Raw genomic sequence first — 14022 nt, forward strand, 5'->3', positions numbered from 1 at the left:
CAATTCCGCGGGGAGCCGTAGAGAAGAAGCGGGCCTAGAAAATACGAGAGCAAACCACCCAACTCGTCAGCGATCCCTGTGAAACCGGATTGGTTTTGAAGGACCGAACCCTACAGAGCCTAGAAAAGGCGAAAAACCGGCGCATTTAAACCGTGGCATCTTGCAAAATATGGAGAGAGTCCTAGGGGCGATTTGGGGTTTAAGTGAGAACCAGCGTTTTCGACGAGGCACCTCGGCGAGTTGTTGCCGCACCTGTATAAGGAGAAGCGGCCGACGAAAAGGCTCGTCGCAAGTGAATCCAGTTCGGAGAAAATCACACTTGATCAGCGTAAGAAGACGAGTTGGGCGATGGGCGCGCTCGAGGAGGGGCGCAAGTTGTCGGATGAGATCTTGGCAATGACTGCGAATACTGTCGGCATGGTCAACGCGCGTCTACACCGTTTTGTCGCATGAATCGATCGAAACCGAAGCACTAAAGCCGAACCACTTCCGACGAGGAACAGGGTCTGGTGCTGACGTATCTTCTAAACATCAATCAACGTTTAGCAGCCGCTCCAAGAGGGCGAATTTGTGTTCGACGGGAAAACCTGGAAGTCTTTGGAGATGCGCCATCATCAAGGCGGCGATCGAGGGCTCAGATGGGTGAGTCCGACAAACGCAGATAGTACGATAGAAGGAAGGCGGTGTCTACTTGGTTTGTATCCGATACCGTGAAGGGAATGGGGTTCTCAGCAAGGTCCTGCGGCAGGTGGAATTTCCATGGCAGCAGGTCCTTCTGTGTGCTTGTCGATAGGGCCTTGGCCTTCAGGAAGTCAAATAGCGGTGAACACGATACCAGTACTTGATACATGCAAAGCTGGAAGCATGGAAGCATGCCTGGGCCCGCCTCCCGGTCAAAGGGAGTGGTAAGGCCACTCGGTAAGCTGACAATGCGTCAGCACATTATACATATTTTGGTGTTCTAAAAAAAAAATGTGTTGTGATGTTCGTTGCTGCACGTCTACGCAGCTATCTTCGAGGGCGCGATGTACAATAGCCCCTTTCCGAAACAATGCCTTCTAGGTAGTCCTGGTGAAACTTAGAGCTTCTCATTGGAGTAGATAACCGACGCCGTATAGTTGAAATAGATCCGGTTGGCACAAATATGGCGATTAGCTTGGGATGATATTGGAGGTTGGAGTTCGGATTACTTTATAGCCATAGATTCAACTTAACAAAACTGTTTATTTCTGATTGGCTTCTTAACTAAAAATTCAACTGTCTTTTGTTCTCAATAAAATTGCTATCAATGTCTTTTTTCGGTCAAGTCTTTTGTTTGAACTCAGTTTGCCCTATTACTACTAGACTATATGTATCTAAACTAATAATTGAAATCTGCTCAATTTGAGCTACTATGTATATCACAAGTAAAATCAGATTTTACTTTTTCAATCCCGTTCTTAGTCTCTAGAGAAAGTTTTAAAAATGATTGAATTGCTTCTTAAGTATGTGTAAGTCGTACTGTATTAAAACGCTTCCAAATTGCTCCATCGTTTTTCTGCTAAAGTATTCTGCATTATTCTCCCTACCCTAATGGCACGAACCAACTGCTAATCAGAGTGTAATGTAACAGTTTTCTCCTAACTATCAAATATGTCCTAATCCGATTTTGTTAGCTAAAGGCAGGCAGGTGTTACCCTGCGCTGGATTATCGTGGGATTGCGTGCGTATAAACATAAGTTGCGTGTGTTTGTCTGTAAGTAGTAAAACGCGTTTTCATTTGGTTAAATATTTGTTGTAGCCCCTCGTTCGTTATTTTGCGATTTGAAGCGTGTGCTTACGATTGTTCTCGATTTGTTCTGTTAGAATTGACAATTCTGGTTGCGTAAAATATTCTCTCTAACCGTTAAACTATGAAATACTATTGAAAAAGTGGCGAATCCATCTAATTTCATCAGCCTTGCGTCCAATTGATTTGTTCTATGATAATGAATTAGAGTGTTGTGTTGGGAATTGGGTGTAAAATAACGCTCTGTAAACTTTCGAAACATGTTACTTCAACTTGTTTATGACTCACAGACCTAAAGCAGGTTCATTCGCATCTCGAGTCATTCCTTAGGGGCCGCGTGTTACTCTGATCACCCCTATCACAGAGAACAGACATCCAAGTCCAGTTCCGAAACTGTGTAAGGAATTTAACGGTCATTTGAAATCGGCAACACAAGTGGCAATAGCGTGGCGCTGCAATCGGTTAATTTCCCATACTAATTAAATTCACCACTTGAAATGTTTCAATTCACCACTGACTGTAGCAATATGGTGTTTGGTGGCGTTAGTGTTGTCATCGTGTATTGGTTTGCAACCTTACTCAAGTTAAGATTCAAATCCTTACACAACTTTCCGAATGAAATTTGTTCTAGCCTGGATGTCTGTTCTCTGTGCCCCTATTAAAAGTGGTGCGGCTCGTTTCCAATTCAACTGTTCTTCTAATGGCGGAATATTTCAAATTCTGTTGCATACGAGTTGCATACAAGTCCGCTTGGTCTCTGTTAACGGTTATACACATCTCTTCTGCTTCGGTCGTTCCTGGCATTAAATAATTTTGCTATTTTTCGTGTCTTTTCCACTGACTCTTCCAGCAGATGAGATCATCTTGAACCATTCTGCTGATCCTCACTCTTATAAAACAATGAACATTAAAATCACTCATCTTGAACTTTTATCTACAACTCCTCTGATTTCCGACAATCTGTTCATCGAAAATAAGTCCTAAACTTTGAAGTATTTTCCAAACTTCCTTATCCGCCTGAATCACACCGTCGTCGTATCACTCTCGACTTCCCGTTGCGATCGCGATCGGTCGTCCGTGGTGTCGGTCAGTCAGTACTTCTCCTCCTCTAGCTCCAGCTGGCGGGCATGCCGGATGTTGTTCAGTCCGTGCGAGTTCCGTTTGATGGTGGCCGTGTCTGGATCGTTAAACGACTTGGCCAACACCTTTGGGGTGTTGTTGCCGAGCACCGCTCCGTTCACATTGTTCGATTTGGTGAGCGTGGTGTGACCGTTGGCTATTTTCGAACCACTCGCATCGTTCCGGCCGTTGAACGAGGATTGGCGCTTCGGCTTGTGGCTCTCGGTGTACTGGAAGGAGAGAAAACGGGACAAATGAGAGTGATGGTGAAGTGTCGATTGTTTTTATTGGTTTTATCTAAAATCATGGAAAACTCAAATCTGTCTGTACGCTGCCCAGTAGAAGCAGTAGTTTTAATTTTTCAACAGGTTATAGGCCCAGACACGCTGAAGGAGGTTTGTTTCAGAGAGATTTCAGGGAAGTTTCAGAGCGTTTGAGGGGTTTAGAGACGTTTCCTAAGAATGTGAGGGATTTCAGAGAGTTAAGGGGCTATTAGACTGTTTGTCGTTATGACAAATATTTGTCATTGAAGCCCGACATTTATCCAAGGTTGCTATGATTCACGTTGTGTTGGTCGTTTGTTGGGCTTGTTTGGCCAAATATTTGTCATGTCTAATGGGACCTTTACAGGAGGATCTTGGAGGTGTTTCAAAAGGGCAGTTACCAGCAGGAGGGACAAGGGCTTCGCTCTAATCATCAAGTCTAATAAGTCTAAGTGCTCAGAGATCTTTGAATCAATGAGGAGCGATGCCAAGCTCACGGATATGGGAGCCGACACACACAGTATCAGACGTACTCGTACCGGTGAAGTGATCCTTGAGCCACGTGCAAGGGACTCGTCTACAAATTTGTGGTGAAGGATGTTCTTGGCGAGGGGGGAACTGTTACAGCTGAAGTAACTCCAATGTTAAAACCTGGATGAGATCACGGACGCGGAAGAACTCGTCACGGAACCGCGGCAACAGTGCGAAATTGAGGTGTGGTCCTCGCGGCCGTTCGACTGCGGAAAGGTCCTCGTAACGCAACTGAACCGTTGCTGTATTCAATGATTACTGAGTGCCATCATATCGGATTCATACCACGTACCCGTCGGAAACTGTAATTCGGTTGCGGATAGCTACGGGAGCGGAGATGAAGGAGATGGATATCATTTGTCACCTACTGCCTAGGAGCCAGTATTTTCGACTGTAGTAACGGCCATCGAGACCATGTCGAAGGACAAGCTCAGCATGCAAAACGTCAAATGCAAACTGTAAGACGAAGAGGTGAGGTATTCTATGAAAGCGAGGAGATTAAAGCGCAATTTCCGACTCTCTGTATTCACCCAAACAAAACAGGGTCGCCGAACGGAAAAACAGATCGCTGCAAGAAATGTAAGATGCGAATATGACCAACCTTTACTGGGGAGTGACGGTGACGTCAGCAGCGTTATTGAAAAACAGGCTGATAAGCTAGACAAACAGGCTGGTGGAGGATACACCCTACGAGCTGTGTACCGGGCGGAAGTCGGACATGAGGCACTTCCGCATTTTCGACTGTGAAGTTTACGTGCGCATCCCTGATGTGACGCTGTAACAAGTGTCAGTGTAACGTCCAGTATTGAAGAGATTTGTCGCGTGTTGTATTCGTCGTATTTTGAATATAAAAGAAGAAAACGTTTGTAGGTTAAGTGAAACGCCCCAATAATCCTACGAATGCAGCTATCGCTGCACTACCCTATACAAGAACGGCGGTAGTTCCGCTAGCCACCACCAGGTTGCACAGAACGGCATAAATGGACGGCTATGGGAGGCAAACTGTGTGGTCATCATGAGGAGGATGTACGGCGGAGTCAATGGCCAAAGGTTCGGGATCAACGAGCTTAAATCCAACTGATCATTAACCTGGTGATCTGCATAGCGACCAGTTGAAGAGCGAAGGCATTTGGAGAAAATTAAACAATAGTTGAAGTTTGAAGTTTAAGTTAAGGAGCAGACAAGGATACCGAGAAAAAAGGAGTATGAAGGAATACTTCATTTCCAGGTAAACTACTACCCAATTACCCTGAACCTAGCCTACATGTACAGTGCCTAATATCCACCATTGTAAACCTTCTGTTATGTCCACAGGACCTCGCGAGTTTTATTTTAAACCCAAGCTTAACGGTTTCGAGACCATTTTACCGCAGCGTAAACCCTATCAGCGGGTTTATAGTGTGTCGGCATCAACCCTGTAGTATCCCGATACGAGCACCAAGTGCGCCAACGCACCCAGGCTTTTTCCAGTGAGTCCACGGATTACTGAAGCATCGAGGCTGTCAACATACTCGAGAAGCACACGGGACAGGAGGAAGGTCCGCGAGAGGCTGCAGCCAATGAGAAAGGGAGAAAAGGAGAAGAATTGCCCTCTGGCCCAGAAAGAAGAAAGGAACCAGTGGACAGGCGAAAGGAGCAGTACGCGGGGCCCGAAGAAAGAGAGAAGAGTGAAAGTGGGAGGCGTCGTCCAGTGTTAACGGGCGCTAAGAAGCTAGAATGGGAGAAGATAGAAGAAAAGAGTAAAATAGGACGGACGCCAGGAAGTTAGAAGGGGGAAAGTAAGACGTCAGGAAATGGAAATAAAGTGTACCATAGACCAAGAATTGGGCAGGTTGCTTTACCGAATCTACAAGTGTTTTCATTTCGCGGAGTGTCAGGAGCGCCTTGCCGACCCTGAGGTTTGAAGACGGGGGTTTCATCCTTGCTGGGAGTAACACGGTCCTTGCTCAGTTACAAAGCGATCAAAGTTGGACCAGAAAGCGCTGAAGTTACGTAAGGTTCATCGGGTATAACGCGGATCACAAGGAGTACCGTTTCCTTGATGAAGCTACGAACCGGAAAATTAGTAGTCGAGATGCAAAGTTTCTAGAGCTTGACGATGGTTCGGCACATGACCTGCAACAGGAGGAGCTTAGAGTGGTCGGTATGGACATAGAAATCCAATGGAAGTCAAAATAGCTGGAAGACGAACGCGATAGTGACAGCAGATTCGAAGGATGGGACAGTGCCTCGGACGGATCAGATGAAGAAACGTTTCTTGGTTTCGACGAAGCAAAGCTGGACAATCATCCCTGAACGAGAACTCGAAGATCATGCGGACGCAGCGGAACTACAAAGCATGGATAAAGACAGCTTACCTAAACGGAACTTTAGAGGAGGAGGTTTATATGCGCCAGCCTTCGGGTTATAAAGCTACTGACCAGAAGAGTTTGATTTGGCTGATCAAGAAAAGCATCTACGGGCTTAAGCAGAATGCCAGATTTTGGAGCCGAGCACTGCATGATGTACTGATTCAACTGATTCATTGATTTGAGATGGCCGACTGTAACCCGTCAAAGACGCCGATGAAAGCTGAATATTTGAGCGTAGATGAAGAAAGTTTTCAGCTAGTGGACGTTACCAACGAGACACCGCAGTCTGGTTGATGGATTTTTGTATGTAGCGGTCAATGCCAGACCAGACATCGCAGTTAGCCGCGCTATTCTTGGATGGAGTGTGAGTCGACCAACAGAGCGTGATTGAGAAGCAACAAAGCGTGTAGCAAACAGATCAAGCTCGAATTCAGGCTAGGAATTTGCCTATTTAGACGCCGATTTAGCCGGCGACCAAAGAAGCGAAAGATCAACTACAGGATTCATCTTCTTTGTTGGATCTGGGCCTGTTGCCATAATTAGTCGTGCCAGTCAAGTATGAGCTTGTCCTCAATGGAGGTCGAGTACACAGGTTTGAGCGAGGCTTCTCAGGAATTGATCTGGTTGCGGAGACTACTGAACGACATCTGCAAAGATATCAGTATGGCGACTACCGTCTATGAAGACAATCAGAGTTGCCTCACCTCCAAACGATCCATGAGAAATAGATACCAAGATATCTGCGATGGATGATACTTGGAGCTTGTCTACTGTCCATCTAACGAAATGATAGCGGATGCGCTTACCTACTAGGTCTTCGGGTGAATCCATTTCTACTGTGAGACCTTTCGAGCTTTGGGAGCGCTGAAGCCGCAATTCAGCAAGATGCGTCTCTTCGGCTGTCCAATGCTCATGTACATCCCAAGAAGCACCACAAAAAGCTAAGTGCGACGCTCTGGAATGGGATCTTTGTGGGGTACATGTACCATGCGTGGGGTCCTGTAGCGAAAAAGTTAGTTCATGCGTGGGATGTAGATTGCGTTGAAATTGATGTGGTCGTGAAGAGCCATAGCAAACCTCATACCAGGCAGTGGTTTCGTCAAGATTCCGGTGATTCGTAAACCGGAGTCAGAAGAGGATGAAACGGAAAAGGGATCCAGCGACTCGGAGTACGACGATACCGGAGAGGGTTTAGAAACTTTTTGAAGGAAGCTGAACCGCTGCCAGTTAACAACACGGAAGAAAGACTGAGATAGTAACGAACTGTTCCGATGTGGCACGAGAATCTCGAAACTCGAGTATGTGAGTTGCGCTTTGAATGCAATGAATTAGGTGGATAACCTTCCAACCAGTCTCAACTTGACTTCAAGTTGAAGAGCGCTACGTTACAGATCAAGCGGAAACTGAACGAAGAGCCTCATCGCTATAAAGCTTGTGGCGAGAGGTCTCAATAAGAAATTTGGCTTTAATTATGTGGACACTTACTCGAACAACACCGTTTGACACTCTGCGAACGTTGTTGGCCATGGCAAACCACAACAGGATGATGATTCACCAGTTGAATGTGCCTACGGCTTTCCTCAAGTGGAGCCCGATCCCATAGCGCAGCCTGAGGTATTCGACTGTTGTGAAGGTCGAGTGTGTCGACTGGAGAAGTTCCTTTACTGGGTGAAGTAAGCTGCAAAGACTTGGAATAATCGGTTCGACGGCTTCATTCTACATCGGCTTGTGCTCACGCATGGAACACCTTGTACTTGATCGTGTACGTGGATGACGTGACCACTGTTGAAGCGAACATGAAAATTAGGACGATGGAGCGATTGTTTGGCAACGGAGTTCAAGATGACCGACTGAGTTGATGTGAAGAGCTTTCTCGGGATCCATATAGAACGTGACTAGAGAGGTGGAGTGATGGGAATTAGCCAGAAGCTGTTCTTGCAAGATTCGCTCCGAAGATTTGGCATGGATGATTGTAAGCCATCATCCATCATGGCATGGATGATTGTAAGCCAGTCTCAATGCCCGTGTAGCTGCCGGCTTAGAATAGCACTACGGACCACCTGTTCCGGGGGTAAAAGTCCACCAAACAGGTAAACCCAATCCAAGGTGTCAGGCGACCCGTGCTGAGGGATGAATGGTTGAGGGGGTTTAAAAGATGCTCGATCTTTAACGAAGCCCGTAGCGTGGGTAGATCGCCTTTTTGGGTTGCGTTGCGGTGATAGATCTACCAAACCGAAAGCTAGTGTCGTCCTATTTTTCAATTTCGGAATATGTGTTCTGGTAATTAAAGGCATTATAGTATTTAGTCCTTGCTACTGGTGTTGTGATGACTTTCAGTCTTTGAATAAAACTAAGTTTACCAACTTTACTTTGCATATAGTTAAAAACCTCACCATCTGAGGCTAAACTCAATGCAAAGGAAATCAAATTGGGTTAGGGATCCATGTATGTACTAACTCTTCGAAGACTGGAAAGTGCTAGTACGCAAGGAACATACTAGAATCCTTATCACTGAACACATGTTCCATTATTGGAATGGTATTGCTGCTAATGTTAAAACCCGGGTCTTTTTACTGGGCAGAATTTAGCGATAAACAAGGGTGATGCTAGGTTTCCGATGCATGGCCAATTATCAGTGCTCTTGTTTCGTTTTCTACAAGAAAGAAATTTCTAAGAAAGCAAAACAAAAACTGTATCAAAATCGATACTTTATTGCCCTTCAATGGCAATTGAGTAATGCGACATGCACTACACTAAGGATACGGGTAATGTCACAATAGATCTAAAAACTGGTCGCAGTGACAGACCCGAACAGGAATAAAAAAAATAAATAAAAAAGCCAGTTTCAATCATCGTGGCTTGAACTGAATCTCCATAAAAAAAAGATCACAAGGGCATTACGGACAGATACGTTGAAGTGTTAAGGTGAATATATAACGAAGCCACCCCTCGAATTTCCAAGAGCACAAATCTGAAAAACCAAATGTCTCAGCACGCTGAAAAGTTGATCGATTGGTCACCCGCTGGTGGTGACCAATCGATCAACTTTTCAGCACAATCCATCAATTGGTTCTTCAGATTTGTGCTCTTGAAAATTCGAGGGGTGGCTTCGTTATATATTCACCTTAAATGTAACCAAGGTTGGAAACAGAGCCAAGGATCAGTTCCAGGGTGTCGAGCCTAGACTGACGTTATCAAGATGTTTTGTTATAGCAGGTTATGGGCCCAAATGTGTCTATAGAGGAAGCTCGAAGATATAAGGTAAGGAGTCACAAGGCAAACACAGTATGAACATGAAAACGTAACTGGCAATAAAAAAGTTCAAAAAGGAGACGTTTTAAGCATAGAAGATGGTAGTCATGCTGTTCATCCACTAATTGATTGAAGATAGTTAAGAAAACATAGTTGGATAACTGTTAGGCAGCCGAACAAGATGAAATTCTGGTCGCGCCTATCAGATACGAAGCAGGGGCCTCAATCGATCTCCCGTGAACATAAGCACATATGCAATAATGAAGAATAGACCGAGACTGAACATGGTTTTCCGGCGAAACTGATTGGGACGACACGCTTAATAGCGTTCCAGAGACGTACCTAGGAAACAAAGTTGATCATATATGTACTTACGTCTTTTGTAGGCAGCGAAGAGTACTGATTCGGGTAGGATCCGTAGCATGGTGAACCCTGGATAGCTTTTATGCCTTTGGTTTTCTTCTTCATCAGGTGTATGGTGATGAATACGGTTGCAGCACAACAAGCGATAATGACGAACACCACTATGACCACAATCACCGCTACCGAAGAGGTTCCCGCTGTCAGGGCGTGAGGAATTTCTGTAAAAAAAATCGGGATCAGTTTTTCTTCCGAAACGTACCGTAACACCCGCAGAGCTTACCGTTATTTATTTCCACCTGGCACTTGCGAGTCTCGCGATCGCTGCCCTGACACATCTTTAGATCCGGCGTCTGTATGAGACACTTCCTGGTTCGAACCTTCTCGTCGTCCATGTTACAAGCGGACCACTCGCTCCACTCACCCCATCCGAGGAATGCTGAAATCAAAGCGTTGCTCAACCCTCAATCCGTTTCGATCTTACAACTAGGTGACTTACAATCACAGCTGGGCATTTCGCAGGTATCGTACTGGGTACTTTGGCCCTCGCAGTCATTCCCGAAGATCACGTTGCCCGACATCGATAGACACTGGCGTGAACGAGTTCGTGTTCCAAGTCCACAAGACACCGAACACGGAGACCAGTCGCTCCAGCAACCCCATTCACCTGTAAAATCAATCGGTTCTGTTTGAGGAACTATCACAAACAAGTCTAGAACTACCCAAGCAACACACATGTTATATAAAAGTTACGACAGCGCAAGTTTTGGTTGTATAGAAGTTTATTTTACGTTATTTCAACACTATGTTAGAATTACGTAAAATAAACTTCTATACAACCAAAAGTTGCGCTGTCGTAACTCTATTATAACAAGTGTGTTGCTTGGGTAGATGTCTAAACCATTCGCTCTTACTCAAACTTTTGATCACCCGATAAAAGAAAACCTTACCTTTACAGGGCTGCGTGTTGCAGGCCCGTGCCATTTTGTTGATTCCGTCACACTCCCCGCCTTTCTCACACGATCTCGTTCGGAACTGTTGGCCACCGCCGCAGGAAGTGCTACAGCTACTCCACGAGCTCCACTCACCCCAACCGTCTTCGTTTTCGCTGGCACCGTAACCGGCGCCGTCACTGGATCGCTGACAAGATCCATCCGCGTGGCAAACCCTCGTTTCCTCCTTCGGGCTGATCTTCAACAGCGACGCGTCCGCAATCGGAGCTTTGCACGTGTACCGGAATCGCTTCTCCACGTAGCCACCGTTCGGAAGGGTACCGTTGGACACCGTCAGCCACGGTGTCCACGCTCCCGTTCGCTTCACATCCGGACACTGATGGGTGTTGCAGACCTCGTAGTCCAAATGACATCCCGGGCACTCCATGCCGCCGTTCTGCGGTGTCGGATCGTCGCATTTCCTTCTGCGGATGCGGTATCCTCCTCCACAAAGCGCGCTGCACTCTCCCCAGACTCCCCACGGACCCCAGCCTCCATCGATCGGTGGTTGTTTCGGAGCCGGACACGGCGGCAGATGAGAACAGTAGATTTCCGCACGGTCCGGCCCTACACAAACCCGACCGCCATGAGCGGGCTTGGGGTTACCGCAAGTCCTCCGTCTGGTCTTGACCGCCATTCCGCAGGTTTGCGAACATGCCGACCACGCCGACCAGTCAGTCCAACCGCCGTGAACAGTACAGTTGGTAACAGCTATGCTCATCCCCGTGCACGATCGGCCTCCATTTTTAGGCGAAGGATTGTCGCACGTTCGTGTCCTGCAGAGGCAAGAATCTGCGTTGGCAGCAATGTCTTCGTTGGCATTAACCGGGTTAGCTTGTCCATTCGATTGCGCACATTTACTCCAGTCGGACCAAGCGGACCATCCGCCGTCAACGGGAGCAGTGAGGACCGGACACTCCGTAGCATTTTGTATCCAGTACTTTGCCAACGTATCTCCGTTAGGTGCGATCGTGCAAGCTTCCTGTAGCTCGTTCCATCCGCAATAGGGGTCCATCGAGTTGAGGCAGCTCAGTCTGGACAGGTGACGATTGCAGTGGTGCGAGGATATCCTGCTTAAGGCCGTGTCCGTGCCCACATACAGAGAGTCCGTTTCCTTCACGTACTGAATGGTTCGGATCTTCGATTCGCTGCTTGGTTCGGGTCGCCAAATCTCAACGACGCACGTCGTTTTCGTGCGTGGTAGAACGGAGATCTTCTTGATGAGACCTGCGTCCGTTGCTACGTAGATCACGTGAACTCGCTCGTGGAGCTTGGTTGGAATGACATCGATCGCGATGTGATTGAACCGTTCCAGTTTGGTGTAGTGAAGAGGCTGACCGATGATGGGCTGAACGGCTTGATCCATCAGTTGATATTTGGACGAGTCCATTAGCGATACATGGCGAGCGGTTGGTCCAGCATGGCATTCGAAGTGATCACGATGCTGAGCATCCTGACGATGCCACGCGGAACCCAGCGAATCTTGGTACTTGAACGCTCCGGAGAATGCAGTGTGGATGGCGGACATGTTGAAGGCGCAGATTGCCGACCCATGGATGCTGTTTCTGTTTGAAGAATATAAAGTTTACTTAATCGTTCAACCTTGACCATATAAATACTTACTCTGGAGTCGTGAAAGTCGCATACAGAACGCCTTCTTCCTGTGAGTAGACCATTCCTTGCACTTCGTTGAAGTAAAACGGATAGTCTCCCGGCAGGGAGCAATTCAGTCTGGCCTTCACGAAAGACGTCCAGTTGTCCTTCAATATCTGAGTGCCACCCGGATCGTTTTTGCAGATCCTCGCTATCCGTGAGTAGACGATTTTACCGCAGTTGATGTACTCCACCGCAGCTTCCCTGAACACGAAGTACACAAACTCTCCATGCTCGAAGCTTCCGACGAATTGTGGATCGTTCAACCACTTGGAGTTGTACTGGTTGGTCCGCAGCATTCGGCTGCCCTCCTGCGTAACGTCCGCCCTCAAAATAGCCGGATCGGATCCGGAAAAGTCCGTCGTAGTGCCCACGTACAGTTTCCCGTTGTCGGACATGTGTGCCGTATTGTTCGCAAAAGGGCTGAAGGGGCACTTGGCTACGCCCTTATCGAACCGCGTAACCGTAAGGTTTTCCATCTGCCGCCAGGAACAGTACGGACTGAAGGCGTACGTTCCGCAGACGTACACCCGGTTGCCGAAGCTCTGCAGCACCATGATGTGGTTCCGGCAGGCTTCCTCGCTTTGGCCCTTGTCCAGACAGGTGTTGCGCATCGCCGGGGTCACCTCCCAGGGCATCTTTTCCCGCACGTCCAGGTGCAACGATAGGCGGTACAGATTGTCTCTGGAATGATCAAGAAGAAGGGGAGAAATGTGGTTAGTTCAGATGAGGTTAAAGTGGCGTTTGGATTTGAATTTAAGATATTCTACAGAATTCCTTTTGAGATTCGGGTCTAAAGTTTTCCCTAGGAGTTCGACAAGAATTCCCATGAGTTCCCCGGGAATGCTTCAAGAATTACTCTGGGCATTTCTCCAGAATTTCCTCCAGGACTAGCTCGGGTATACCTCAAATAGCTTCTCTGCAAATCATCGGAAAATCCTCCTGGAATTTCCCGAGAACTAGTTTAGGAGGTCTGCAGGCATTCTTCCAGGAGTTCACTGAGGAGTGCTTCAGGAGATCTCAGGCATTTTCTATAGGTCCTCCGAGAATTCCTCAGAAATTTCTTCAGGAGTTTCTCCTGCAGGAGTTCCTCGGCAATTCCTGCAGGAGTTCCTCGAGAATTCCTCTAGAAGTTCCTCGGGCTCCAGGAGTTCATCAGGAATTTCTAAAGGAGTTCCTCGGGAGTTCCTCCAGGAGTTTTTTGGGAATTCCTCCAAGACCCCCAGGAGATCCTCTGGAATTCCCAGGAGTTCCACGGGAATTTCCAGGAGTTTCACGGGAATTCCTCCAGGAGTTTTTCGGGAATTCCTCCAGAAGTTCCTCTGGAATTCCTCCAGGATTTCCTCGGGAAGTTCTTCAGGGGATTCTCGGGAATTCCTCCAGGAGTTCCTCGGGAATTCCTCGAGGAGTTTCTCGGGAATTCCTCCAGGAGTTCCTCGGGAATTCCTTCAGGAGTTTCTCGGGAATTCCTTCAGGAGTTCCTCGGGAATTCCTTGAGGAGTTCCTCGGGAATTCCTTCAGGAGTTCCTCGGGAATTCCTTCAGGAGTTCCTCGGGAATTCCTTCAGGAGTTCCTCGGGAATTCCTTCAGGAGTTCCTCGGGAATTCCTTCAGGAGTTCCTCGGGAATTCCTCCAGGAGTTCCTCGGGAATTCCTCCAGGAGTTCCTCGGGAATTCCTTCAGGAGTTCCTCGGGAATTCCTTCAGGAGTTCCTCGGGAATTCCTTCAGGAGTT

General features: G+C 47.3%; 1 protein-coding gene across 1 annotated transcript; it reads right to left on the reverse strand.

The window, feature by feature from the left end:
* Positions 1–1204: 1204 nt before the first annotated feature.
* LOC109422674 (semaphorin-5A) lies at positions 1205–12992 on the reverse strand. Its single transcript, XM_062842145.1, has 6 exons — positions 12260–12992; positions 10595–12201; positions 10144–10311; positions 9928–10083; positions 9660–9865; positions 1205–3117 (listed from the first exon to the last, which is right to left on the reverse strand). The coding sequence occupies exons 1-6, from the start codon at positions 12925–12927 to the stop codon at positions 2860–2862; spliced, it is 3063 nt and encodes a 1020-aa protein (XP_062698129.1). The 5' UTR covers positions 12928–12992; the 3' UTR covers positions 1205–2859.
* Between the last annotated feature and the right edge of the window lie 1030 nt (positions 12993–14022).

The sequence above is a fragment of the Aedes albopictus genome, chromosome 3 (genome assembly GCF_035046485.1).
Source record: "Aedes albopictus strain Foshan chromosome 3, AalbF5, whole genome shotgun sequence".
NCBI lineage: Eukaryota > Metazoa > Arthropoda > Insecta > Diptera > Culicidae > Aedes > Aedes albopictus.

What these genes read in the sequence shown, in the direction of transcription:
- LOC109422674 (XM_062842145.1), bottom strand. Translation starts at nt 12,927, where the DNA reads ATGCCCTGGGAGGTGACCCCGGCGATGCGCAACACCTGTCTGGACAAG. An exon ending in GCGACTTTCACGACTCCAGA is followed by an intron (nt 12,202 to 12,259) that starts GTAAGTATTTAT and finishes TTCTTCAAACAG; the next exon opens with AAACAGCATCCATGGGTCGG. An exon ending in CAACACGCAGCCCTGTAAAG is followed by an intron (nt 10,312 to 10,594) that starts GTAAGGTTTTCT and finishes TTGATTTTACAG; the next exon opens with GTGAATGGGGTTGCTGGAGC.